Raw genomic sequence first — 26,839 nt, 5'->3', positions numbered from 1 at the left:
TCATTTCTTTTCAAGGCAGCAGCGTCATAATTGTCCTTTCATTACCATCCGCTATAAAATGCTTCGTTATCTAATCGTGCTCGCTTCAAAAGGAAGTCCGCCTTTTCCATTGTATTTTCTCTGTTATCGTTGTTCGCTTTTTTCCTGAAAAAAAAAAGAAAAAAACTTCGTGAGTTCATAATATACAGCAACATTTGCTCTACTCATAAAGTTAAAATTTCATTGATCAATCGCCAATATGGCTGCCGTTCAGTGTGCACGTGCTAATTTACGCTCTGTTAATTTCAGTATGAATTAGTGATTTTAATCATTGCGAATACGGCAACGTTTGCTCTACTCATAAAGTTAAAATTTCATTGTAATACTGTATTTTGGTATAATATATTTTACGGTATATAATATCAACACACACACACACACTGGGCCGCTGTGACCCTATGTGCCGCCAGTAAGGGAAACAAAATTTGCCGCCCCAAAATATGTGGATTAAAAAACATAAAATAAGGCGTAAATAATTATTATTAATTTCTTGAAAAAGAAAAGAATTGCAACATACACTGAGGGATCATTGAATTATGACCACCTCTATTAAAACTGAATGCTACCCGTTGACCACGTGAGGTACGAGAGTGCGGAGTTATTCGACCTAAGTAGCATAGATAAGGTGTCAGTGGTTCGGTAAGTAGTAAAATTCCGAGCGTGACACTTTATCAAAGTCCGATAAAAGCATTTATCAGACTTTGATAAAGGGCTTTTATCACAATAAAGGTCCTTTGTCACAATCTGTCCTTTATCAAAGTCCGATTTATTGGACTTTGATAAAGGACAGATTGTGAGAGCTGGACGAGCTGGTGCCTCGATTTCCCAAACGGCTGAACTGGTGGGGGTGTTCGAGAGCCGCCGTAGTTAAAGTGTACTAGGACTGGCGTCAAAATGATCAAATAACGAGTCGACAGCAAAACTGCAAAGGTCACAGCGAACGGTTTACGTTAGAAGTGAGAACCGGGTCCGACGATTCGTACAGGCGAACAGGCGCAGCACTGTTGAAGAGTCGACTACCCAATACAACATGGGCCAATCCGTAGCAATATCTGCCATAGGCGCCTCCGTAGCCAGGTGGGAAGGAGCAGCAGTGTGCGTAGCACACGCTTGCTTCTTGATTAGACCGGGGTTCGAGCCCGTCACTACCAAATACGGAGGATGCGGAAAGGTCAGGGAATGACCACCGCATATCCCGGAGCCTTAGTTGCTAATGCTCCTAAAAAAAAAATATATATATATATATATACATATATACAGGGTGTATCGTAAATAGTGGTCCAGAGTAAAGGAGTCGGTACACTGTGTTCTTAGGTATCACGTACAGGAATTTCAGTTACTTTTAGTCAAGATTCGCAAAGATTAAATTTTTTGCGAAACGACCTCCCTGAGTTATTGAGAGATGTCGACCAAGAAATACGAGACACAATGTGGCTGCAGAATGATGGCTGTCCCGCTCACTTCGCTGTTATTGTACGAGAACATTTAAATCAAACTTTTCCACAAAGATGGATTGGGCGGTTAGGCCCAATTTTATGGCCACCACGTTCATCCTCAACCCCCTAGATTTTTTCTACTGGGGGTATCTGAAAGAAAAGGTCTACAAAGAGGAAATCACTTCTGTCGAACAATTGCGTCAAAGGATTCAAACAGCGGCTGAAGAAATTAATGCAAACGGATTTGCTCGCAGACTCAAACGATCTTTTATTCGGCGATGCAGAGCATGCATCACCGCTAATGGTGGCCATTTTGAGCATTTCATTTAGTTGAAATAAATAGTTAATTTGAAAAGAATGTTTTATTTCAAAAAACCCAATCAAAGAACTTAAAATAAAAAAGTTTGAATCCAAAATATCTTAGGCAATTAAGCTGCTTTTTGTTTTAAATGCCAATAACTTTTTTTTCTGAACTGTTAGCAATTAATGTTGTACCATTTTAGAATCTTGATTTAATAATGATTTTTTTAAATTAATGGGCACTGACAGTGTAGTACATTTTTTTTTAGACAATATGCACCTAAAGTCACATGACTTTTTGAGATGAGTATCGAAATAGGAAAAAAAATGAATTTCTTTAAAAACCTTTGACTTTAAATTAGTCGAATGTATTTGTTTACGATAGTGCACCTATTCAGGAGTAACAATAAAAAAACAGAATTAAAAAATATTGATATTTGTTGAAATTATAGGCAAATTAGTGATGCAAGACACAGAAATTTAAAAAAAAAAATGAAATTTATTTTATTCCGAGAATCTTGACTAAAAGTAACTGAAATTCCTGTACGTGATACCTAAGAACACAGTGTACCGACTCCTTTACTCTGGCATGACCATGCGTCACACGCTCGCACGTATGGGCTTTACCACCAGACGACCCCTACGGCATTCTCTCCTAACCACGTACGAATGGTTAAGAGAGGATGCCGTAGTGTGAATAGAATCTGTCTCCTAACAATGTATGGTCGTACGCCTCATGGCGTCAACAACCTGAGGCTCTTGATCATCATGCATAGTATCAAAAAGTGCAGGCCAGTGGAGGCTGTTGTATGGTGTGGGGCATGTTTCACTGGCAGGAACTTGGACCCCTTGTGCATGTGGGACAACGTATCAACGTCAACTGCTATGTTACACTTTTTCACTAATGGCGATGGTGTCTTCCTAGATGACAATGTGCAGAGCCATCGGGCACTTTGAAAGAAAGAGAGAGTCAGAAGTAGAAAGGAATCACCAAGAAAGAAAAGAATGATGATGCTCGGGACCCTTGGTGTCAAAATCAGTGAACACTAGGTACTCATCTTTGCTGTCAACAAGGTGCTGTTCAAGGCCTCTTGGTAGGTATCTGATCTTGGTGATTGTGTAGGTCGTAATAGAGCTGACAGGCATACACGAGGTGCTGCCAGCTCTCTAATCCTCCGCAAACATAGGTGGTATCGTCTTGGATCCCAAGGAATGATAACTTTGCATTAATAGCCCCATGGCCTGTGAATAGATGGGTTCATTAAAAGCCAGAGGAGATCCAGTTGAGTAACGTGGGGTATAACCCAGTCACATTAGGTATGAATTTTCTCGTGATGTCCCCTCTCCTGTCACACCTGTATTAGGTGCGCGTTCAGTCTCTTCTTCTCTGTTTTCTGATTAGCGTCCGGGTCTATTGTGAAGTCCAGGCAGGTTTTTGTGATGCCCTTGGTATGGTGGTTTAGAAGACCTCGTCTGACTATTTCCTGGTCCAGCGGGAGTACTCCTGCAATGACTTGGAGAGCGTGGGTACTGACAGTACCGCACGCATGGGTGATGGACAGTAGTATGGTTCTTTGGGTGGAGTCTATTAGTCGCTTGTTGGAAGCGAGTGTGGCCTTTTGGAACCACACTCCTGCGGCATACGTTATGATGGGGATGTACACAGCCTTGTAGAAAAGATGGAGCGTGCGCAGGTTGAGGCCCCAATCCTTTCGAGTGACTCTCGCGATCATGGCTGAGTATGATCTGATTTTTTTGCGGTTGTATTTTATATGCTCCCTGAAGCTTAGTTTGGTGTCTAGGAGCACACCCAAATATTTGATGTGTGCAGAGAATTTAATGGTTGTATTATTTATCTTTATTTGTGGGGCCGTCTGATTTGTAAGGTGTCTTTGAACAACATTGAGTTTGTCTTTGCTGGGGAGATGTGCAGCTGATTGTGTCGAGCCCATTGATACAGTTTGTCCAGGGAGGTGTTGACACTGCTTTCCAGTTCTGCTCGTGAATTTGCCGTAACGGTAATGATGAGGTCATCGGCGAAAGCCTGAGTTTTGACTTCGTCATGACTTTGGGTAAGGAAGCCGTCCAGTACGATGTTCCACAGTAGGGGACCCAGAACCGAGCAGCCCTGCGGACAGCCTCTGTAAATGTTCCTAGTTAGAAGGGGGCTTTTACTGTGATTTCTCTGTCTGAGTGGTAGCTTTGGATGAGATTGTAGAGGTTCTAGCGGCCCCGAACCTCGCCAGGACGCTCGGCCACCAAAGGGAGTCGAATGCCCCGGAGAAGTTCACAGTGATCATGAGGAAGTATTTTTTTGCATGTTTAGGTATTTTTTTTCTTTTTTTATTTATTTACATAAATACAAAAATACATAACACTCTCTATTTACAATCTTTGAACCTGTGTAAGAAACTTCAGCGGAAAGTGGAGCTTCTCTTACAAAATTGTAAAACACAACAAAACTCTCAAGACAAGTAAAAGAAATGCATGTATGCACACTCAATGACATTCATGTATTCGTATATGTATGTGGCTTGTTTGTAGCGGCTCCAGGACCTGGGTCCATCTCCGAAAATTGTCTCTATCTTGACTACACAATCTGTGTAATCAGGGCTTTAAATGTGAGCAGCCAACACCTGAGCAACTGCTGCCTGATGCCCGTCCCAATGCACGTGGAGCCGGACAAAATCTACTATCTGCGGTTCGGTAGTGCGCTAAAATCCCGCATCCATTCGAGGTAGTGCAATACCAGTGGATGCTAGCAATCCCGTACTAGCCTAGTCCTCAGTACCAGCAGGGAGAAAAAAAAAATAAATAAAAATAATAATAAATAAATAAATAAATAAAGATAATAATAAAAATAAAATAATAAATAAAATATATCAATTAGTAATAATAAATAAATATAAAAAAAAAAAAACACCAGTGGTAGACATCTCTGAACAACCTCATAGATTAAAAGAATTCAAGCCTAGAATGACTGGTAGGTGACACAGGGAACAGCTCAGCAAGAATTTGTTGAATTATCCAGTGGGTTAAGCATCTGCATTCTTCTGCTGAAGACGTCGTTGGTGAAGGTTTGAAGGGCTTGAAAGTTAGTCTTTCAATTAAGGCTTTAAGATTGACTTCTGAGATGTTTTGAACCTTATTTTTAAGTGTTGTCCATTGTTCTTCATAATTGGGACAGGACAATAGGATGTGGTTCCAGGATTCCTCTTCCCCACAGGAGCAATGAGGATTTGTCGCCAGTCCGAATTGGAACAGTTTCGCTTTAAGAGCGTCATGTCCTGTTAGGATGTAGGATGTGCTCATGGATGGGTAGAACCAATTACAATGTGGCTTATTCATGGCAAAGGTGACATCCGGGATAAAAAGTCTGGTGACCGCTCCAGTGGGACTTTCATCCCATCTAACCTGCCAAAGGAAGAGGAGTTTATTCCATAGGTTTATTTTTTCCTGTTTGATATTTGTAGCAGGATTGCAGTTTATTCCAAGGAGTGAGGTTGGTAGGCCTTTTTTGTGTTTGTAGATGAAACCTCTATAAGTTATATACAGATCCAGGGGAAGGGCCCCGGATAGAACCTGCAGTACATTAGTTTATGTTGTTCTTTTTACTCGGTGTGTCGCGAGCAGCGTAGTTCTTTGCATGGAGTTTGGCCCGGATTTTACTGTTAGTGACCCTATGGAACCAGACCCCAGCAGCATAGGAGGCAATTGGGAAGAACACAGCTTTATAGTAGAGAGACAGGGTTCTTTTGGTGAGTCCCCAGTCCGAACAGGAGACCCTGATGACGGCTGCAATGAAGGCTTTGGTTTTGTTTGCTATACTATGCCAAGGTGTTTAGTTTGTGCAACATATGGAATTTGCTTCCCGTGAATAAGCACTTTAGGGGGGGTCTGCGGTAATCAAACCTGTTTTTGAAGGTGATTAGCTTTGTTTTTGTGTTTGATATTTTTAATTTATTTGTGAGGGTCCAGTTTACCAGGACATCCAGGACAATCTTTGCACGGTCTTCAAGGGTTCTCCTGGATTTTCCTGCAATGCAAATAACCAAGTCGTCTGCACAGGCGAAATTGACGCAGTTGTCAAAGCTTCTGGTGAGCCACTTGTCAAGTACGGAGTTCCAAAGGAGTGGTCCTAGCATTGACCCCTGTGGGCAACCTCTGTTTATAAATTTTGAATATGACAGGTGTTGGGAAGTGACCTGAATTGATCTGGTACTGAAGTAGGATCTTATGACTTTGTAAAGATATTGATTGCAGTTTGCCAGTCTAAGGGACCCGAGGGAACTCTCCCACCAAAGGATATCAAAGGCACGCTCAAACTCCACAAAGATGACCATCTCATAGACTGGTGTGGAATGTGTACAGTGTTTTACAAGGGCTGCTATGGGAGCCTTTCTTGAAGCCATACTGCGAGTTGGATGAAAGTTTTTGTGAGTTTGGAATAGTTTGGATTCTGGGATAAATCATTCTTTCAAACAGCTTTCCCAGGTTGGCTAACAGAGAGATTGGGCGGTACGCTCTTGGGTCGGTATTAGGTTTTCCTGGTTTTTGAATAATTTTAAGCAGTGCTGCTCCCATAAATTGGGAAATACCTTCCAAGAGGCACTTGTAGGTGGTAGACATCACAGTGCTCGGCGCATGAATGACCGGACCCAGGGTATTCCAGCAGAACATTGCTCAAAGCATGACACCGCCGCCACCGGCTTGTTTTCGTTGCACGGTGCATCCAGGCGCCATCACTTCCCCAAGAAAACGATGCACACGTACCTTGCCATCCACATGGTGCAACAGGAAAGGTGATTCATCGGACCAGACGACCTTCTTCCAATCATTCAAGGTCCAGTTTCAATGCTCGCGTACCCATTGTAGGCGTTGTTGAATTGTGGTCAGCATGTACTCTTGGAGCGGCCTGCGGCTACGCAGCCCTATTTTTAGTAGGGTTCGATGTATGTGTGTTGTGACACAATACTCCCATCACCAGCATTACAATTAAAACCTTGCAATAAAACAATTAAAAACAATTAAAGCATTCCAATTAAAACCAATTAAAACATTCCAATTAAAGAATTCCAATTAAAACCAATTAAAACATTCCAATTAAAGAATTCCAATTAAAACATTCCAATTAAAGAATTCCAATTAAAACATTCCAATTAAAGAATTCCAATTAAAACCAATTAAAACATTCCAATTAAAGAATTCCAATTAAAACATTCCAATTAAAGAATTCCAATTAAAACCAATTAAAACATTCCAATTAAAACAATTAAAGTATTCCAATTAAAACCAATTAAAACCTTGGGGAAAATACCTTGCTGTCTACGCCTGAGACCGACTAACTCAGCCAAGGAGTGAAAAAAGCCCATTAAAGTTCCTCGCGTCATCGATGGGATTCGTACCCTTGCCTTTTCCACTCGGTGTAGGGAGGAAGGTGACGATACCATTGTGGTCCTGTGCAGACCTTGTGTGATTACCACTGCTCCCTAATGTACTGGCTCACCGCTCAAGCCGGGCGCTTAGGCAGTTCCCGCTAATCACATTTTTGCTGCTGCGTCACCACCAGCAATGAGGTGGTAAAGCAACGTCACAGCCCACCCGTGTGCACTCCATTTAAACTTCGATACTTTCAAATCGATCACCAAAGGAAGCCGCGTCCATTGCCGCTCGTGTGCATGGAGACTATTAAGCAACCACCGGCCACTTGCCTGAATAGTGGGCACCATGCACGATCGGTTCATGGACTGGTGTTGCGTGCACCACACACACACACACACACACACACACACACACACACACACACACACACACACACACACACACACACACACACACACACACACACACACACAAGACGACCGTCGACTTGTTGCACTCGGTATTTCGATTCATCTGACCAGCACACCAGTTTCCAGTCGTCTAGTGTCCAAAATCAGCTTGTTGTTGACACCGCAACATTCGCTCTCAACGATGATGAGCGGTGAGAAGAGGGAGTCGCTTGAGTCCTCTGCTGTGGAATATTCTGCTTGCATTTTTTGGCCTGTCAGTTAATCCACAGAAGTCAAGCTTTCTCATCTGTACTCCAAGTCGGATGATTTATCTGATACTGCATCTTCTCTTCTTCCGGAACTGGCAGGAAATGTTCTGACTCCCACAGACAGTATCAAATTCCTCGGAGTAATCCTTGATGCGAACCTCACCTGTAAACAGCAAATCCAAGTTCAGTATTCTAAAGCCTTGAGAGCCTTCTAGGGATTGAAATAGATGTCTTCAAAACTCACAATAAACAAATAATCAGGAAACACCTCGCAACTTACTTCAGTGGTGTGCTCTCTTATGTCATGGAAGTTTGGTCTGCTGCACCACTCACCAGCCTCAAGTAGCTATGGGCCTCGAATTCTGGGTGTGCTGAAGTGGGCTAACCTGTGATCTCACCAGATTTACACGACATCTAAATCTGCACTCTGCTTCAATCTGCAATACACGTCCACAATCCACAGAACCCATGTGCTAAAAATAAAGGCATGATCACATCAACATTTGGAACATGGTTGGTTTGCTTTGCCAGGAAGACATTTCCGCAGTATCCACTCCTTGTGCTCAGGGCTCCAGAGGTTACAGAATTTCAAGAGACATTTCCCAAATTTGACTCTGGACACTTTCAACTCGCTGAACATCCACATCGACCTGTGGTCTATTGACAAGGAATATCGCGATGACATCTTGCCTTTCTGTTCGTAAAGGACAATTATGTATGTGCCGGTTCTAGTTAGCCGATGTCATTTAATATTCCGCTCAACTTGCAGTTCTTTTTTTGTTTTAATTGCTATTTTTTTTTATCTTTATTCGTTATGTTACGTAACTTCTCAATGTTGATTAATTCTGTATGTTTTTATTTGTTCACTTGTGTAAAACAATGTAGTATTGTAAGATTCCTCCGGCTTTCTGTGTAAGGAATCACTAATGTATAATATTTATGTTAATAATAACATTATTATTATTATTTTGCTTTTATATTATTTCTCCCTGTTTAGGTGTTCCACCTCGTGACGGATATTGCTACTAAGTACACAGGGTGGTGGTTGTTATGTCTGGTGTTACTGATGGTCGAGGAACTCTCTGACTACCCTACAGACGGCCGCCGTAGCCTAGTGGTCAGGCGCGAGGGTGCATAAGTACACGTGCCTTGAGTGACCAGGGTTCAAACCCGTGACTGCTGAATACGGCACTGTTTCTTGTATTCTGTATATCTTGTAAACTCCTCTGACCATTTGGTCGTCCAGGAGTATAAACAGAAAATTTATTTATTTATTATTATTTATGTTCAAGATCGCGACTTTTTGGAGTTCCTTCTAGGTGTTCACTGGGAGACCTATCGCTGCTAGGCTGTTATATTGGGTCTTTGGCACCATACCGGTGGTTTACACGATGATCAGGATGGTCGTTGCTTGTTGCATATGCCACATCTCTTTGATCTCCTGTCTTAGGTCCGTGTACTTCCTAATTTTTTCCACATGGATTTTCTGCAGTTTGCCAGTGTTGGGTACCGTTATGTCAATGAGACAGGTAGCCTTTTCCTACTTGTCCACAAGGGTTATACCCATCTTGTTGTGCGGCATTGTCTTATCCGTTATTATGGCGTGGTCCCAGTACACCTTGTGGATTGGGGTCTCTAGTACTGCCTAGGATCCGGACTTGTACTACCGTACACTTTCTACAATCAACTGGTATTTCCTTGCTAGCTTTTGATATATTATTCTGGTTACCTGGTCGTGTCTATGAGTGTACTCAGTCTGGGTGATCACCTTGCATCCTGCGGTGATGTGTTGTATGATTTTTGAGGCCAGGTGGCATCGTCGAAATGTGTCATCGGACACTACGGGCTCCTTGGCGATGTATTTTCTATCGTTTCTGGTGTTGATTACCAGGTCTTGGATGGCGAGTACGCATCTTTCATTCTCGGGGTAGAGCGTCCCGTTCGTGAGCCATGCATTGGAAGCAATTTTATCTATGTGATCTTGCTGGAGATCATTGTAGTGTCTGCCATGGAGTGTCTTCTTTGCCCATCTTTCTTGCTTCGTTTGTGCCTCCTGGTTGGGAAGGGACTCGTCGCTTAGGTTGAGTGAAGTGTAAAGTGTAAAGTGTATTGATGTCTAACGGCACCAGGGGTTCCTCCATCTCCGCGTTGCTTTCGTTGTAGGTGTACCAGTTCACTGGGAAGGCCAGAGATTTAAAAGTGTGTGGATTTTGTATATGTGTAGTGTTGTGTATCGTTGTTCATCTGCCGTTTAGCCGCTGGATCCTTACTGAGGCCCAACGTTGCCCACACTTGGCTTCGTGAAGGCAGACCAGGTACACAGAATGAAATTTAACTCTGGCATGCTCTGCCACCTAGTTTCCTGAGATTTCAGTGACTAGGACCTAAAAAAAAAAAAAAAACCTCGGTAGGGGAGAAAAACCAATTGAGGTTTATGCGGTTTAATTTGGACGAAGTTAAGTTTTTGCAGTTTGTGTGGGGTTATACGCTGGCGTATTAGGCAGAGTAGGGGGGGAGACTGAGGGCTGGGGGAAAGACAGAAGTATGGGGACGATAAAGAAGGCGACCCCAGGATTTTCAGTGAGGCAGGCCCGTGTCCCACCAGGAGAAGAATAAGGGTTGGCATGGGAGGTGAGGAGACAAGACTGTCTTCTCTTCCTCGCCAGGGGAAAGGGAGTAAGGGTACCAGGCAAGGGAGCCCGGTACAGATCGCCACCAGGCATTGACAGTTGAGAGCACGTGAGAGTCCAAGCGATCTGAATCGGATCTTCTTCTTTGGTGATCTTTTTCAATTTAGCTTTCAAATCCCAGTCGCAAGGTCATACATGAGGCAGTCTCGTCCTATGGTTGGTCATGTAACCTGTTCAGGTCGCCTATTGTGCATGTTATGAGGACGCAGCTTTGGGTCCTGGTGATATCATTTTCTTAGTTCCTGCGTTGGTCATTTGGTTTGGTCAGCCAGCTAGTGGTCCAGTGCGAGTAATTTGTATCCAGTACATGTCAAGTCCTGTGTCAGTTTGTCTCAGGTTCAGACTTAAGCCTTCCTGGTTGTCAGTTTGTCTCTGGTTCAGACGTAGGTCTTCCTGGTTGTCAGTTCCCTCGTGAAGAAGGCTAAATGATGATCATGTTCATGGTTGTAGGTTATTTGGTACAGTTTTCTTGTGCATTCCAGTTTTCTCCAGTCCTAGTTTTGAGATTCATCATCAGCTTCCAGGTGCTGTGCGTGGTGGTTTGCTATAAGTGCTCGCCTTCTAGCCAAGAGTTTCTGTGCAAAGATGGTAAGGGCTTTGTATTTATGTTCCGAGTCGAGCAGATGCTGTTCCATGTTCTGCGGGAAGTAGGTGATAGCAGTGGTGAGCATGCATCGCAGGTCCTCATAGTGGTCACAGTCATACGTGAGATGTTGCCATCTCTCCTCGCGGCCACAGAGGCAACGGGGATCCTCAGTGATTCGGAAGCTAGATAGTTTTGCATTAAATGGCCCGTGCCCTGTAAGCAGAAAGGTGACGTGGACCCCTGGTTGGAACCAACTGGAGGATTTTGGAAAGACTCTGTTTACGCTCGGGAGGAACTTCTTGGTGATTTCCCCTTAAGTGGATTCTGTCCACCGATCCCGCCATGCCTGTCGGAGATGGTCGAGCAGTCTGGTTTTTTCAAGCTTCCTGTTGTTGACGAGATCCAACGTGAAGTTCGGGACAGTACATGGTATTTCTTTTGCCATATTATATGTCAGGGCGCATTTAATGATTTCCAAATCCAGCGAGAGGACTCCGGCCTTAACCTGGAGTGTGTGCGTGCTGACTGTGGAAACAGCTCGTGTGACTGTCAGAATTATTGACCGCTGGATACTGTCCAAGGTTCTTCTATTAACCACTGTGGTTACCTTTTTGTACCAAACTGGTGAAGCATACATGATGACCGGAATAAAGGTAGATTTATAGTAGAGGGACAGGGTCCGCTTGTTTAGCCCCTAGTCCTTTCTGGTTACTCTTGCGACCAATGCAGAATATTTCCGTATCTTTTGTTTAATGTACTTTAGATGGGGCTGGAAAGACAGATTTTTGTCAATAATGATTCCAAGATATTTGATTTCTGTAGCAAGTTTTATTGTGGTGCTTTGGATTTTCACTGGCGGTGGTCTGGCAAGGTCGAGTCTGTGCTTCAAGAGTACCGAGCAGGTCTTACTTGGCGAAATCCGCAGGCAATGGACTGTAGCCCAGTTTTGCCAAATTCCTATCGCGTGGTTGGCTTTTTCTTCGAACTGCGCTCGTGAGTCAGCAGCAATAGTTAGTATCAAATCATCGGCGAAGGCCTGTGCGCCGACTTCGCCAATATCAAGGGCCAGAAATTCACCTAAAATCATATTCCATTACATGGGTCCTAGGACAGAGCCCTGCGGGCACCCCCTGTGGATTTGTCTGGTTAGCCTCCTATACGGTGCATATACGTCGATCGTTCTCTGTGTTAGGTAACTCATGATTGTGTTATACAGGTTTAGAGGCACTCCAGCCTGCCTAAGTCTCGCGAGGACCTCGGTCACCAGATGGCGTCAAACGCCCGCGTGAAGTTAATATTGATAACAAGAAAATATTTGGTAGTACAGGCTTCTACTTTATCCAGCAATGCCTTAAGAGCTTTGATCGTGGATAGGCCAGGTTTGAATCCAAATTGCATTGTGTTTGTTAAGTTTGCCTCTTCGTAATAGTGGAGTAGCCTCTTGTGCAGCATTCTCTCGAATAATTTGCTTACAACTGGGAGTAAGGCGATCCGACGGTAAGACTATAGTTTTTCTGGCTGCTTTGATGGATTTTTCAATTTAAGTTTGATGTTGGAAATTTTCCAGTCATTAGGAAAGGTTCCTTCTGGGAGGCAGGTGTTATATTGCGTGAGTAACAGATCCGAGGTGTATTCCACATTCACAATTTCCGGTTCAATTAGGTCTGGGCCAGAGCATTTTTTTGCTTCTGATTTGCATGGCGGCCGAATGCAGCTCATCCACAGTGAAATGTGTTTCTTGTTGGTCAGTGAAGTATGAGTCATTTTATTGACAGATCCGCAGTTGTTCAGGGAGGGTAAGAGTTAAAAATAAATAAATTTTCTGCTTATACTCCGGGACGACCAAACGGTCAGAGGAGTTCGCATGATAGATTGAATACAAGAAACAGCACCGTATTCAGTAGTCACAGGCTTGAACCCCGGTCACTCAAGGCACGTGTACTTAGGCACCCGCGCGCCTGACCACTAGGCTACGGCGGCCTCCTAGTTACCTGTTCCAGGAAGATGGTGTTTAGGATATTGGTCACCGAGTCATCCCACGGAGTGGTCAGGGAACCCAGCGGGGTCATTGTTGCTTCTGCGACTTCTCCTCTGCGGTGTCTGTTAGTGGCTACTTTATAAACCACTCCCCAGGGGTTAGCGTTCCCTGCTGTGGAAACAAGATTTTCCCAAGTTTTGCGCTTGGTGTCCTTTATTAATTTTGTGTATCGATTCCTTGCGTCTTTATACATTTGTACCTGTCCCTCATGGCCGCGACCTCAGCTACCGGCCAAGATCGCCGCGCCCGTTAGAGGTTCTTTCGTCGTCTTATTACTTCATATCTCAGGTTTTCAATGTCGGGGGTCCACCAGGGCATGGCGCCTGGCTTTGGAATTTTCCTTTTCATTGTCTGTTCGCTAGCTTTTGTGATGATTTCTGTTTCTTTTCTTTGCAGGTCATTTGCCTCTCTGGGTATGACCTAAGGCCCAAAGTTCTACTTAAATTATTCAACAACTGCTTAAATACTGGAACGTTTTCCAAACCATGGAAACATGCCATTCTTAAGATTTTACATAAACCTGGTAAGCCACTAGATAATGCGAGATCCTACCGCCCCATTGCCTTGTTCTCTCACCTGGGAAAAGTGTTAGAGAGATTAATTGCCAATAAAATAACCACACTGCAGGGAGCCACAAGCTCCACATCCTCTCTTCAATACGGATTTAGGCAAGGGCTTGGATGCGAAGACGCCTTATTAGAACTCCACCACATCATTGACTGCTCCACTTCCAAGTACGTTATGGCAATCTTTATCGATTTTGAGGGCGCTTTTGATACTTTATGGTGGGAAAGTGCCCTCAGCAGACTCCGTTCCAATCACTGCTCTCTTCAGCTTTATAAACTTGTTAGAAACTACTTTGCTGATCGCACCGTCACCGTCATCACTAAAAGCACGAAGATTAACAGATCTATCTCCCGTGGTTGCCCCCAAGGATCAATTTTGGGTCCCTTGATTTGGAACCTAGTTCTCGATGATTGGCTGCTTAGGACGACTGAATTTCAAAATGTGCAACAACTTGTGTATGCAGATGACATTATCATTTTAGCGAATGGAAACTCAAGATCTGAATTAGAACTCTATGCCAATAAAGTACTCTTTGAACTATCGTCCTGGTCCTCTAAGAACAAATTAAAATTATCCCCAACAAAATCGAAGATCATGATTTTTAAACACAAATTAGACTATCGCAGACCACCAGTTGTAAAACTTGACAAGAAATCACTTCCACTTGTCCGAAGCACCAAATTTTTAGGAGTCATCATCAACGACCGCTTTTCCTTTACTGAGCATATTCAACATCTGTCCGTCAAAGTTAAGAGTTTTACCGCAATGCTGCTCCATATTACCAGACAAGACTGGGGACTGAACACTAAAACCCTACATCTATTTTATAATGCTGCCATAATCCCAATTACAACGTACGCTGCCAGCCTTTGGTTTAGACGTACTGCACTCAAAACAGTACAAACCAAGTTATCCACTATTCAACGTTGCTTTCTCCTCAGCCTACTTCACGTTTGCCGAACAGTATCAACTCCAGCTTTACAGACTCTTGCAGGCACCATACCACTTGATTGCATGTTGTGTTTAGAGGGCTTTGCTTTTACATCTGCAAAGGCATTTCTGCGGAATTTCAGGGAATCATTGTTAACCCTCAAACTGATCCCAAAACTGAACGAACCAGATGCTGGAATTTGTTAGTGAACACCTGGCAGAATAGATGGAATTCTACCGAAAAAGGAGCTATCACCAAAAACTTCGTTCCCGACGTAACTGCACTACTCTCATCATCCACCAGAAAACGGTTTTCACCCTCACTGTTTACCTCCTACATACTAACTGGGCATGGTTCGCTTAACGCAAAACTCTACCAATTCAGACTTTCCAATACAGTCTCCTGTCGATGTGGGCTACCGGAAGACTCTCCTCACGTACTTTTTGAATGCTCCATTTACGAGGATCTAAGATCGGCTCTTAAGGCAACAGTACCAAACTTGTGTCCCGGAGGTGAGAAGATACTCATTTCTGTCAACAATTTCCGGGCCCTTCAAACCTTCTGCAATGCTGCTTTTAATCGCAGGAAGTCTCTCAACCTCAATGTTAATTCAAGAAATGAAACTGAAAATGCATCATAAATCATAATACAACTGTGCGCTGCCTCGTCGTCCTGATGACGTCACATACAAAATCGTTGTGGCTTTCAAGACCACGCAAAGATTTTAACAGATGCTGCACTTCTCTGACTCATCCTTTATCAGTGATATCCTTTATCATCGACCAGAGACTTCTGACACCACTCCAGTTTAACAGAATTCAGAATTATATCTAGAATTTGTTCCTGCCGATCATGATTGAATGACATTACTACTTCTGTTTGACAATACACCTTTTCTCTTTGTGGACCACTTTGGGCAGCACTGCATAAAGATGTGGGCAAGAAATGGATAAAGATTTTATTTTACTTTTTTTATTTTTATTTTTTTAATACATATATTTTCTATATATATATATTTTTTCTTCTTATATATATATATATATATTTTTTTTTTTTATTATTATTATTATTATTATTATTTATTTTTATTTTATTTTATTATATATATTTTTTACTTTATGCTATTCTCATCCTTATTTCTTCGTCTTCTGCTGTCCTGTCTCCTGGGAATGTGTGTGTGTGTGTGTGTGTGTGTATGTGTGTGTGTGTGCGCGTGCGCTGTTGCCGGCTTGCTGGCACGGGGTTCTTTGAATGGCTCCAAACCCTCTTTGGACATTCAGTACGTGACTGTTGAGGTTGGCCATGGTTCTTGCGCAGTTGTGGCCTACCTCCCCGTGGTGTAGACGGACACTGGGCAGGCTTTCCAGGTGATCGCCTGCCTGGTGACAAAACGGCCAGAAACAACTAAACAACCCCCTAGCTTCTAGCTGTCCAGGGGGTGGCTCTTTGGCAGAGCAATAAACAGATTTAATAAATAAATAAACACAACAACACACACACTGCACGAACATAACGTTACACACATTTCTGGCCTGTTACAGTGCTCTGTAACCATCACAGTGTACAAAGACGGAGTTTCGTTCAGGTGCCGTCCTACATAAGATACTATACATGTCTCTGGGTCGGACAGCAATACCGGGAGGTCAGGAACCAATATACGGCTCAAATTAAAAAAAAGAAAAAGACGCTCCTGGGAAGACCTTGTATCCACAGTGGGACATGCAGACCCCTGGGGAGTGGTATATAAAATCACCACCAGTAAATTCCCCAGGGGAGAAGTCATTGCTGCCACCTTAACACCTCAAGGGACATACACCAGATCCTGGCACTCTTCCATTAATAATATATTGGACCATATCCTCCTACCTTCAATAATACCACACACGCAGGAACAGAGAACTCTCTGCGAGGGGAATGATAAATACTCCACCCATATAGTGGAGCCCCCTTTCATGATAATGCAACTCAACATAGCTGCAGCCAAAATGCAAAACCGGAAAACTCCCGGTGAAGATCAAATAGAGCCGGAAATACTAAAAAAGGCAGTGGAAATTATACCGGATACTATATTAAACCTAGCAAATCAATGCCTCACGGAGGGTTTCTTTCCAACTTCGTGGAAGACAGCCCGAGTCAGACTTATCCTGAAAAACCCCACTAAATCCCAGGACATGCCAGGCTCATACAGGCCTATCGTTCTGCTGTCGATGCTGAGCAAGCTCATTGAGCGACTCATCTACCACAGAATTGAAAACCGTTACCAGAATGCTCAATTGATGTCAAGAAACCAATTTGGTTTCAGGAGGGGATGCTCCACCATTGATGCCCTCGAGAGAATAATCGATGCAGTCAGAATCCGTAACAGGAAATATTTCCTCCTCATCTCAATTGACCTCGCTGAAGCCTTTGACTCCCTCTGGTGGCCCAGTGTTCTGGCCAGGCTCCAACGGGCTCAAATCCCATCAAATCTATTTCGCTGCATGAAATCTTACCTGGAAAACCGAAGAATCACTGTCAGCACTCCCTTTGCCTCTGTATCCACACCGGTTTACAGGGGCTGCCCCCAGGGATCCGTCCTGGGGCCGCTCCTGTGGAACCTGGTGCTTGATGAGTTTTTAAATCTGGATATTCCAAATGTCATTACGCAGGCATACGCTGATGATCTGATTATGATGCTTCAAGCAGACAGCAGGGCTTAACTGGAGGCCATAGGCAACCATGCCACACACACATGCTACAGGATTGGCCAAGAGGAATCTTCTAACGATCTCAACAGAAAAAACAAACTCAATACTCCTCAGGGGTGTTCTTGATCCTGGTAGACCTCCACTAATCAAAATAAATGGAGCGACCATCAAACTCAAACAGGACCTAAAATACTTAGTAATAATACTAGACCGAAACTTGAACTTCACATCTCATCTCTGTTATCTCAGAACGAAAACAAGGAGGCTCTCGGCCCTGATAACCAAAATCATCAGGAGGGACTGGGGACTAAAGAAGAGGACCCTCTCCCTTCTATACAAAGCTCTCTTCATCCCCATCCTTGCCTATGCTGCAGGCTCCTGGTATCAGAAAGCGAACACAGCAGTCAACAAGAAAAAGCTGGAGTCGATCCACCGATCCATACTATTGACAACAATGGGTGCTGCATAGTGAGCACCCATGCGCTCCAGGTCCTGGCGGGCTTCCTTTCCCTGGACCTGGATATTGTGCGCTGTGGGCTACTACACCAACATTTGAAAGGAAGAACAACAACTTATCTAGACTACACAATAGAAAAGCAAATTTCCACAGAAAAGCAAATCCTCAGAAAATGAGAGGTTAATGGAACATATGCAATCTATCTGGCAAAATAGATGGAATCTTACCACAAAAGGGCAAATCACCAAAAAATTTATATCCGATGTCAGTAGGGTATATCCTATCTCCCCATTCTGGTTTTCCCCTGGCTTGCACACCACCTTCCTTCTTATGGGACACGGCTTCTTCAGAGGGGAACTCCACGAGCTGGGAATCTCCGACAACCCAAGCTGTAACTGCAGTCAGGAGGAAATGACTTATCCATGACTATGACAACTATGAGGACCTCAGATGCCAGCTATATATATGCATCAACTCCTTGCTAAGAAACCGAGAAGAAATAATATTGCAAGAAGAAGATAATTACTGGTCTTTCACCGTCTTTGCCCGCGAATTCTTTGAAAGACAAAGCTCCCTGCCACATCATGACTAACCTATGAAAACACAGACGTAACTACTTGATATGACTGCGAAACCAGGAACCCAGTAGACTCATTTACTCTGGCAGGTCCTGCCGCGTAGTTTCCTGAGATTTCGGCGGCTAGGACCTATAAAAAAAATTAACTAATCGATTGCGCAATGGTGGTGTCGCTTGAATTTGAAAAGGCCAAAATATGGGCGAAAGGTGATTTAAAATGCTTAAATTTAAGTGTGTGGGGTTTTCGCTAGCGTGCAGATGGAGAGGGGAGGGAGAGTGAATAATGGGGAGAGAAAGGCAGAAGTGTGGGGCCAATAGAGAAGGTGGCCCCAGGTTTCAGTGGGGCAGGCCCATGCACCACTAGAGAGGAAAAGTGGGGGTGGCGAGGAGACGAGGGGAAAAACCCGTCCCCTCCCTTCCCCCCAGGGAAATGTAATTTAAAGATGAAGGGGTCTAGGATGCCCTCTTCAGGTCGCCATATGGCATTTGGCAATTAAGCTGCACTTTGTTTTGTCGTTTCTAATTGCATCATTTATGGGGCCAGCCCCGTACTTGTGTTTTCTTATTCCTGCTTTAGGTGTTTTCTTTGGGGAGATTGGTTCTTTTTTTATCTCAGCTGATGGCAAATCACTGTCAGCCAGGTGCTGCGTCCACCATCGTTGTTTGGCTAGGTCGGGTTATCTCAATTTGTCTTTGAGTGCTCAGGAGGATTGATCATTGTAGTTGAGAGTCATACTCAATGTCTCTTGGGATGTCTTGTCCTTGTGTGGGTTTGCTTACGACATTCTCTTCAGTGGATCTTCTCGTCAGTTCCTGATCGCATTTCGAGTTCTTCTTCTTGTGAAGAGGTCCCAGGCAAATCTGGACAGGATTTGGTATTCATCCCTTGAATAAAATAGGTGATGTTCTTGCTGTTGGGGTATGAATCTTAGTCTCGTTATGAAGATACCCGCAGGTCCTCATATATGGGACACTGGTACATCAGATGTTTCCAGCTTTCTCTTTCTCCACAAGGACAGTTTGGATCTTGGAGTATACCCAGAGCGGCGAGTTTATCATTAAAGGGCCCGTGGCCAGTCAGCATGAAAGTTGTGTAGAGGCCCGGGTGGAGCCACGCAGATGACTTCGGGTAGGTTTTTTCTACAAGGCGGATGAATTTCCTCGTTACCTCGCCCTTGTGCGAGGTGGACCATCTGGTCTGCCACGTTTGTTTCAGGTGTGCCTGCGTTCTTGCTTTCTCTTGTTTTTCTCCGTTTTCCTGTTCTATTGTATGCCCCAAGAAGGTAATGGTAATCCCTTTCATTATGTAATATGTCAGGCCACTTCTAAGGATTTCCAGATCCAGCGGCAAGACTGCTGCCAGAATCTGGAGCGCCTCTGTGCTGACTGTATTACAAGCTCGCGCTATTTTCAACAATCTTGACCGTTGTATTGAGTTCAGGATCCTTTTGTTGGCTACAGTAGTCATTTTGTGGTAGAATGTGGCAGCTGCGTATGTGACTATGGGGATAAAAGTGGCTTTGTAATAAAGAGCCAGTGTTCTTTTGATTAGTCCCCAGTCTCGTCGCGTGACTCCGGCTACCATGGCAGCATAGTTTCTAATTTTCTTTCAGAGTTGTATGAGGTGTGGCCTGAACGTGAGCTTTGTGTAGAGGATTATGCCAAGATATCTCATTTCGGTGGCGAACCTGATTGTGGCTCCGTTTATTTTTATCTGTGGGGGTCTTCTTGGATCAAGGGTGCCCCTGAGGAGTATAGATGTTGTTTTGGTGGGCGATATTACCAGGTATTTCGCTTCTGTCTGTTCCTGTAGAGTGATGAGGGCTCTGTTTGCTGCTATTTCCAACTGGGCGCTGGAGTTAGCCGCCACTGTCAATATTAGGTCGTCGGCGAATGCCTGTGACTTGACGTCTCCCATGTCGATACGCAGGAACTCATCAAAGACAAAATTCCACAACAGTGGGCCCAAAACTGACCCTTGCGGGCATCCTCTGTGTACTTCTCTGACTAATCTTTGGTAAGGGGTTATGACCTATCTTTTGCTGTGAGAGGTAGGAGCTGATGGCATGAAAGAGGTTTGTTGGAGTTTGCGCCTGTCGGAGTCTCCCAAGGACGCTAGGCTACCAGAGGGAGTCGAACGCCCCGGCAAAGTCCACCGAAATGGCCAGGAAGTATTTGCTTTGGCATTCTTCCACTGCAATGAGGAGATTCCTCACGGCGTCTGTTGTGGAGGATCCAGGCTTCAAGCCATATTTGTTTGTTGCATTTAAGTCCGCTGCTGTATAGTGTTGCTGTAGTCGCTTGTGTAGAAGTCTTTCCTAGAGTTTACTTGCCACGGTTAGGTGCGCTATTGACCTGTATGATTCTGGTTGTTCAGGGTTCTTGCCAGAAGTTTTGAGGATTAATTTTAGGCTAGTTGTCCTCCACTGTTTTGGGAAGTATACCGCTTTCAGAAAGCAGTTATATAGGTGCAGCAGTAGGTTGGGTGCCAATTCAACCACTCACATGACGATCTCAGGTTCCATCTGGTCTGTGCCAGGGCACTTTCTGTTTCTAATCCTTGCTGCCACCTGCTGCAGCTCTTCCAAGGTGAAGGGGGGGGGTTTCCTGTGCTTCTGGATCATAGTTATCATTCTGTTTGCACACTTCTCGCTGTTGTTCAGTTCTTGGCGCCACTTGCTCCCTGTAGATAGTACCCAGAATATTGTTTATCGATTGTTCCCATGTAGTGGTTAACTGGCCTTGGGGAGTTCTTGTTGTTGTGAGTACCTCGCCTCTAGGGAGTTTGTTTGTAGTGACCTTGTACACCACTCCCCAGGGGTCGTTGTTTCCCATTGTTTTCACTATTTGTTCGCATGCGTTTCTTTTACTTCTCTGAATCTTGTCTGTATACTGGTTTCTTGCTGTCCTATATAGTTGTTTTAGTGCTTCAACCTCATGCGCCGGCCACGTTCTGCAGGCTCGCTGGAAGTCCTTTCTTCTTCCTCTTGCTACCTCCATCCTCGATTCCTGTAGCTCCAGGGACAACCATGGGACCGCTCCGGGCATAGGATTTTTTTCTTTTTATTGCAATTTGAGTGGCATTTGTTATGAGATCCGTAGTCTTTTGTTGCTGGGCATCCGGCTCAGTCTCCACTTGGATTTCTTGATATCTAGAGTGGATTGCTTCAGTGAGCGTTTCTTCAAAGAGGTTCCAATCAGCTTTGTTGATGGCGAACCTATTGAGCTGATGCTTAGTTAATGAAATTCTGGCAAGGTTTATTTTGATACGGAAAGTGATTACCAAGTGGTCCAGGAGTTCTATACCCTCCAGTCTGCGACATGTGAGGCCAAATTGGTTGTGGCGAGTGAGATATCAATCGTCGCCTTCTACTCACTGTAGGTTGCTAAAGTTTAAGAGCTGATTCGATTTGTTTAAGACAGTCAGCCGTGATCCAGAGAGGAAGTCTTCCAGGAGCTCCCCGTTGTGGGTCCCTCTTCTATCCTCTGTGGTGCTGTGCCATGTAGATGATCTGCAGTTGACGTCCGATCCAATGTTTATTTTTTGTTCTGGTAATATCTCTAGGAGGTGCTGCAGGTAGTTCGTAGCCGGAGTGATATCCTGTCCCGGTCGGCAGTACAAAGAGACCATAAAGAAGTCCCCAATTGGCGAGATCACGTGGGCACAGACTGCCCACGACGAATAGAGCTGTCCGACCTTTGTCACCGTTATGTTAGGGTTTCGCACTATTATTGCTGCCCATGGGGTGTCTCCATCATTTTGGATGAGCTTGTAGGATAAAGGGTAGCCTCTTACTTTTTTTTACCATGAGTGTATGGCTCCTGAATTAGAAGGATATCAGCCCCCTCCTCATCGGCCTTCAGTCTCAGCTGGTCGGCAACCGCTTTAGCCCTCTGCGCATTGTGCTGGAAAACCTTAACCTCTGTGCAGTTATAATTTTTTTTACAGCTTGTCCCCATAATCGGTTCTGATTTGGTATATTCCTTTAGCTTTAATATAACATGGGCACTTTGAATCTCTTACTGAGTGGTTTGCATCCATTTTTTGTCTTTTGCAGTTCGCGCATGTAGGGATGTTGCTCTTATTTGGGCAGTTTCTGAACTCGTGCCCCTTTTCCGTACAGTGTCCGCAGGTCAGAGCCTTCTGCACACACACACGTGTGGTGGTGTGGCCAAAATTCAGACACCTGAAACATTTCGGCACACATGCACACATGCACACATGCCACCACATGTCCTTGAATCTATGTGAGCTCCATTGCACATAAGTCGGGTCAGGTCCCTCACAGTCCGCCATGCATCTGGTGTGAATTCCACAACCCAATTTCGAGCATTATTATCTCTGGACATAGTCGAGTACCTCGGGGTTATAGGTTCCTTACACTCCCGGTCTGGCATAATCTCCTGTAGGTTTCTCTCATAGATTTCCTCTACTAGGTCTTACGGGCCAATGTCCTTGGGTAGACCAAATATGATCGCCGTTGGGCCCCTCCTTGTAGGGGGTTCCGCCTGCAGTCCCAGAGTTGCCAGCTTGGGGTTTTGCATGATCGCTTGTATTTCTCCTTTAGTCTCCGTCTCAGTGGCGATTCCGGTGCTCCTCATCTTTCTAATTGCCTTTATCCGTGTTCTTTTAAGGTCTTCTTTCATGATTTCCATGATTTTAGCTTTGATAACCTCGCTTATTGTTTCTTGCTTCCCGTTCTTTGGTCATACAATTACTAGGTTTGGAGTTTTTAAGAGGGTTTTCCTCTTTGACTATGCCTGGTCAGCTTCATTTGTAGCTATAGCTGTGCCCGGTGTCTTCAGCGCCTGTGAGTAGGATGGGGCGCGCTGTGGCATTTGGTTTCCACTATCTGCGCGGAGGACCTCCAGAACTGCAATCGCTTTCTGGTGCTCCTCATTTGTTTTAAGCAGTATTATTTCCAGTTTTGTCCATCCTAGGACAATCTCTGCTCTTAGCATGGAGGATATTCTACTGCTATTGTCTTTCATAATGGTCTCTAACTCTGTTCGTAAGATTAAGGCCTGTTCCAGGACTGTCCCCTGGGGAAGGGTAGTCCAATGGAGGTTTTTTTGTCCCCCTGCCTTTGGTCTTCGATGCCTTTGTGCAGCTCTGGCGGTTCCTTGGCCTTGCTAGTGCTGTCCGTTTCTCGGTCCAATTTTAGGCCCACTCTTCTTCTATTCTTCCATTTTGTTGTCTCCTGTCTTTGTTCTTCAGGGTCATCAACTCTTTTAATTGGAGTTTGTTCCATCATGACTTCCTCAGATTGGCTTTGTGAGTCATTTGGGGTTATTTCCACAATTTCATTTTCCATTTTGTAAGGTTTCCGGATTAACGAGGTTGTCCGAATTAGCAGTTCCTAGTTGTATAACTTTATTGGAGGCTCCAAGAGCTGCTAAAGGATTCAAACCACAAGTCCGTGGGTATATTAGTTCCCCTATAATCAACGGGCGAAGTTTTGGGCTCTTCCCCACTGGCAGGTGGGGGGGGACGCCGAATAACTCTGTATAGTGCCTTCAGATGGAATTAGTGAAATGCAGCAGTCAAAGTCACAGCTGAAGGAGTAGATGTCAACTCATTAATCCCTGCGCCGGAGGGGAATACTACACATTCCGTTGTCACACAAGGGGGTATACATTTCGTTGTCACACAAAGGGGTATAGATTTCGTTGTCACACAAGCCCCCCAAGTCAAGTGCAGGGTATTTGCGTGGCAACCGCAGTATAATTGAGATATAAACAAGCCAGAAACCAATTTACAGAAGCCATCAAGAAAAGCAAAAGACAAGCTTGGGAGCTCCTAGTCTCCACAACCGGAAACACTGACCCCTTGGGAGTAGTCTATAAGGTAACTACCAATAAACTTCCCAGGGGGAGAGGTGACTGCTACCACCAGAACCTAGCATGGAAATCATACCACCACTTGGGAGCAGTCGATAAATAACATCCTAGATGCAATATTCCTAAAACTATAAATGTCAATCTTACCAGCACAGCAACACATATGTGAAACACAACAACAACTACAACAGTCTAGAGATAGAACCCCCCCCCCCTTTTACCCCGGATGAACTCGGGGAGGCTGCATGTCGAATCAAAAACAAGAAATACCCAGGCCTTGATCTCATCGAGCCCGAAATATTGAAGAAAACAGTGGAATTTCAGCCACAATTACTCCTCACATTATACAATAGATGCTTAGAAACAGGCATATTCCCAACTACATGGAAAATAGCTAACCTAAAATTAATACTAAAAAATCCTACAAATAATCCAGAAAACCCCGAGGCCTATCGACCGATTGCACTGCTCCCAGTGGCCAGCAAGCTGTTTGAAAGATTGCTCCATAAAAGAATAACAAATCACTATGAAACAGCAGGCCTCCAAACCACAAACCAGTATGGCTTCAGACCGAGGACCTCAACTGTGGATGCACTGGGGAACCTGCTCTAGATAATGCAGGACTGCAGACAAAAGTACTTGCTGCTCATCTCCGTTGATTTTGCCGGGGCGTTTGACTCACTTTGGTGGCCAAGCGTCCTGGCGAGGCTGAGGGAGGCTCGAGTGCCGATAAACTTGTATAAAGTCATCGAAAGTTATCTAGCCCAAAGAAGAGTGGAGATAAACGTGCAATACCAGAAACTTACGAGAGAGGTGCACAGAGGATGTCCGCATGGTCTGTTCTGGGGCCACTCCTGTGGAACATGGTCTTCGATGAGTTCCTGGAAATAGACCTCGGACCCGTGAGGGCGCATGGGTTCGCAGATGACCTTACTTTGACAGTGGAGGCGGGTTCCAGGGCCCAACTGGAGGCGTTGAAAAACCGGGTACTACAGTGGCTATAACAGTGGGCTTTCAAAAACCAATTAAGAATTTTACCAGAAAAGACCTCATCAATCCTCCTCAAAGGGAAACTACAATTGCGGCGGCCCCCGCAAATAAAAATTGAAAATGTCACCATAAAATTCGCGAGCGAGCTAAAGTACTTAGGCGTAATCCTGGTTAATAACTTGTCTTTCCAGCAGCACCTGGAATACATCCGGAGAAAAATCAGGGGATACTCTGGGATGCAGCTAGGATCACAAAGAAGGACTTCTCAAAAAGAGAACCCTGTCAATATACTACAAAACAACTTTCCTAACAGCAATCACCTATGCAGCAGCGGTGTGGTTTCCCAAAGCGGCACTGGTTGTGAACAGAAGAACACTTGAGACGATCGAAAGCACCATATTACTCACAATAACGCGAGCTTGCAGTACAGTAAGCACCCCAGCACTGCAGGTGTTTGTCGGAGTACTCACCTAGGATATGGAGGTTATCCAGGCAGGGTTGCTGTTCCTGCTGTCCAGGGGAGTGGCTGCCACCCACCAGGGCTACACGACTGATCCGGCGAACAGCCTAAAGAATGAAAAAGTCAGGTTACAGACCCACCTCCTAAACCTTTGGCAGAGAAGGTGGACTGAGACCACCAAGGGTGAAGTGACAAAAAAATTCCTACCGGACATCCGCAAGATATATCCAAAACAACCGGTGTGGTACTTCCCAGGATAACACATGACAACACTGTTAACAGGACATGGCCCCTACAATGAAAAACTTTTTTGGCTGAGTCTCACCGACGATCCTAGCTGTACATAGCATATGAATGTCCACAATATGAGGACCTCAGAAGGATTCTCATAACAAGAATCAGATACCTTCCGAAGGGATTGCGGTCCTACTTCCTGGACTCAGAGGAAGAATACAGGGCGCTCTCCCTCTTCGTGCAGGATCTATTCGCCAGGAGGAAAATGGCAATCTACAACAATCAACACAGAGACTGACAAGAAACACTACCAGATGAAACAGAAAATGGAAATTCGCGGGACACCAGACTCGACCAAATGGAACGCTGACAACTGGAAGAGGCGTTAGGACGGGAATTACCCCATGAGTGACATTGAAAACAGAGAAGAGACAAAAAGCAGCATAACTGCCAACAGACTGATGGCGGGGACGACCCTCGTTCCCTCCCCTCCTCGCCACCCTACATCTTCTACTCTGGTGGGGCATGGGCATGCCTCACCAAAAACTGGGGCTACCTACCCTATTGGTCCCATATTTCTGTGTCTCACCCCCCAGTCTTTTGTCTCCCCACCTCTATCTTTACGCTAACGAAAGCCCCACACAACAATATTAGCGTGCCAAAAATTCTTTGAGCCCATAATTCGGCATAACAACCTTAGCGATCATACCCCTACGCCAACGCATATGTGTATGTAATTGTACATGTGTATATATGTGTGTATCGTCACTAACCTAACCTAACGGATTTTTTTTTATTATTATTATTTTTTTTTTTAAATATATATATATATATATATATATATATATATATATATATATTTTAAGGTCCTAGCCGCCGAAATCTCAGGAAAGTAAGCGGCAGGACCTGCCAGAGTAAAACTGAGTCTACTGGGTTCCTGGTCTGCCTCCACGGGGTGTAAGTGGG

The 26,839-nt window shown here is 44.5% G+C and overlaps 1 protein-coding gene across 1 annotated transcript in view; it reads right to left on the bottom strand.

Annotated features, from left to right (window-relative positions):
• LOC150088292 (uncharacterized) overlaps positions 1-26,839 on the bottom strand; it is a 66,975-nt gene continuing 40,136 nt past the window's right edge. Inside the window, exon 4 of the mRNA XM_090370684.1 lies at positions 1-144. Within this exon, the coding sequence (XP_090226810.1) occupies positions 42-144 (103 nt within the window). The 3' untranslated portion in view covers positions 1-41. The remainder of the gene's footprint in view (positions 145-26,839) is intronic.

The sequence above is a fragment of the Mastigoproctus giganteus genome, chromosome 3, assembly GCF_048544385.1.
Source record: "Mastigoproctus giganteus isolate SK-2022 chromosome 3, ASM4854438v1, whole genome shotgun sequence".
NCBI classification, from domain to species: Eukaryota; Metazoa; Arthropoda; class Arachnida; order Uropygi; family Thelyphonidae; genus Mastigoproctus; species Mastigoproctus giganteus.
The sequence above is the reverse complement of the archived record's forward strand: the minus strand, read 5'-3'. Positions and strand labels throughout refer to the sequence as shown.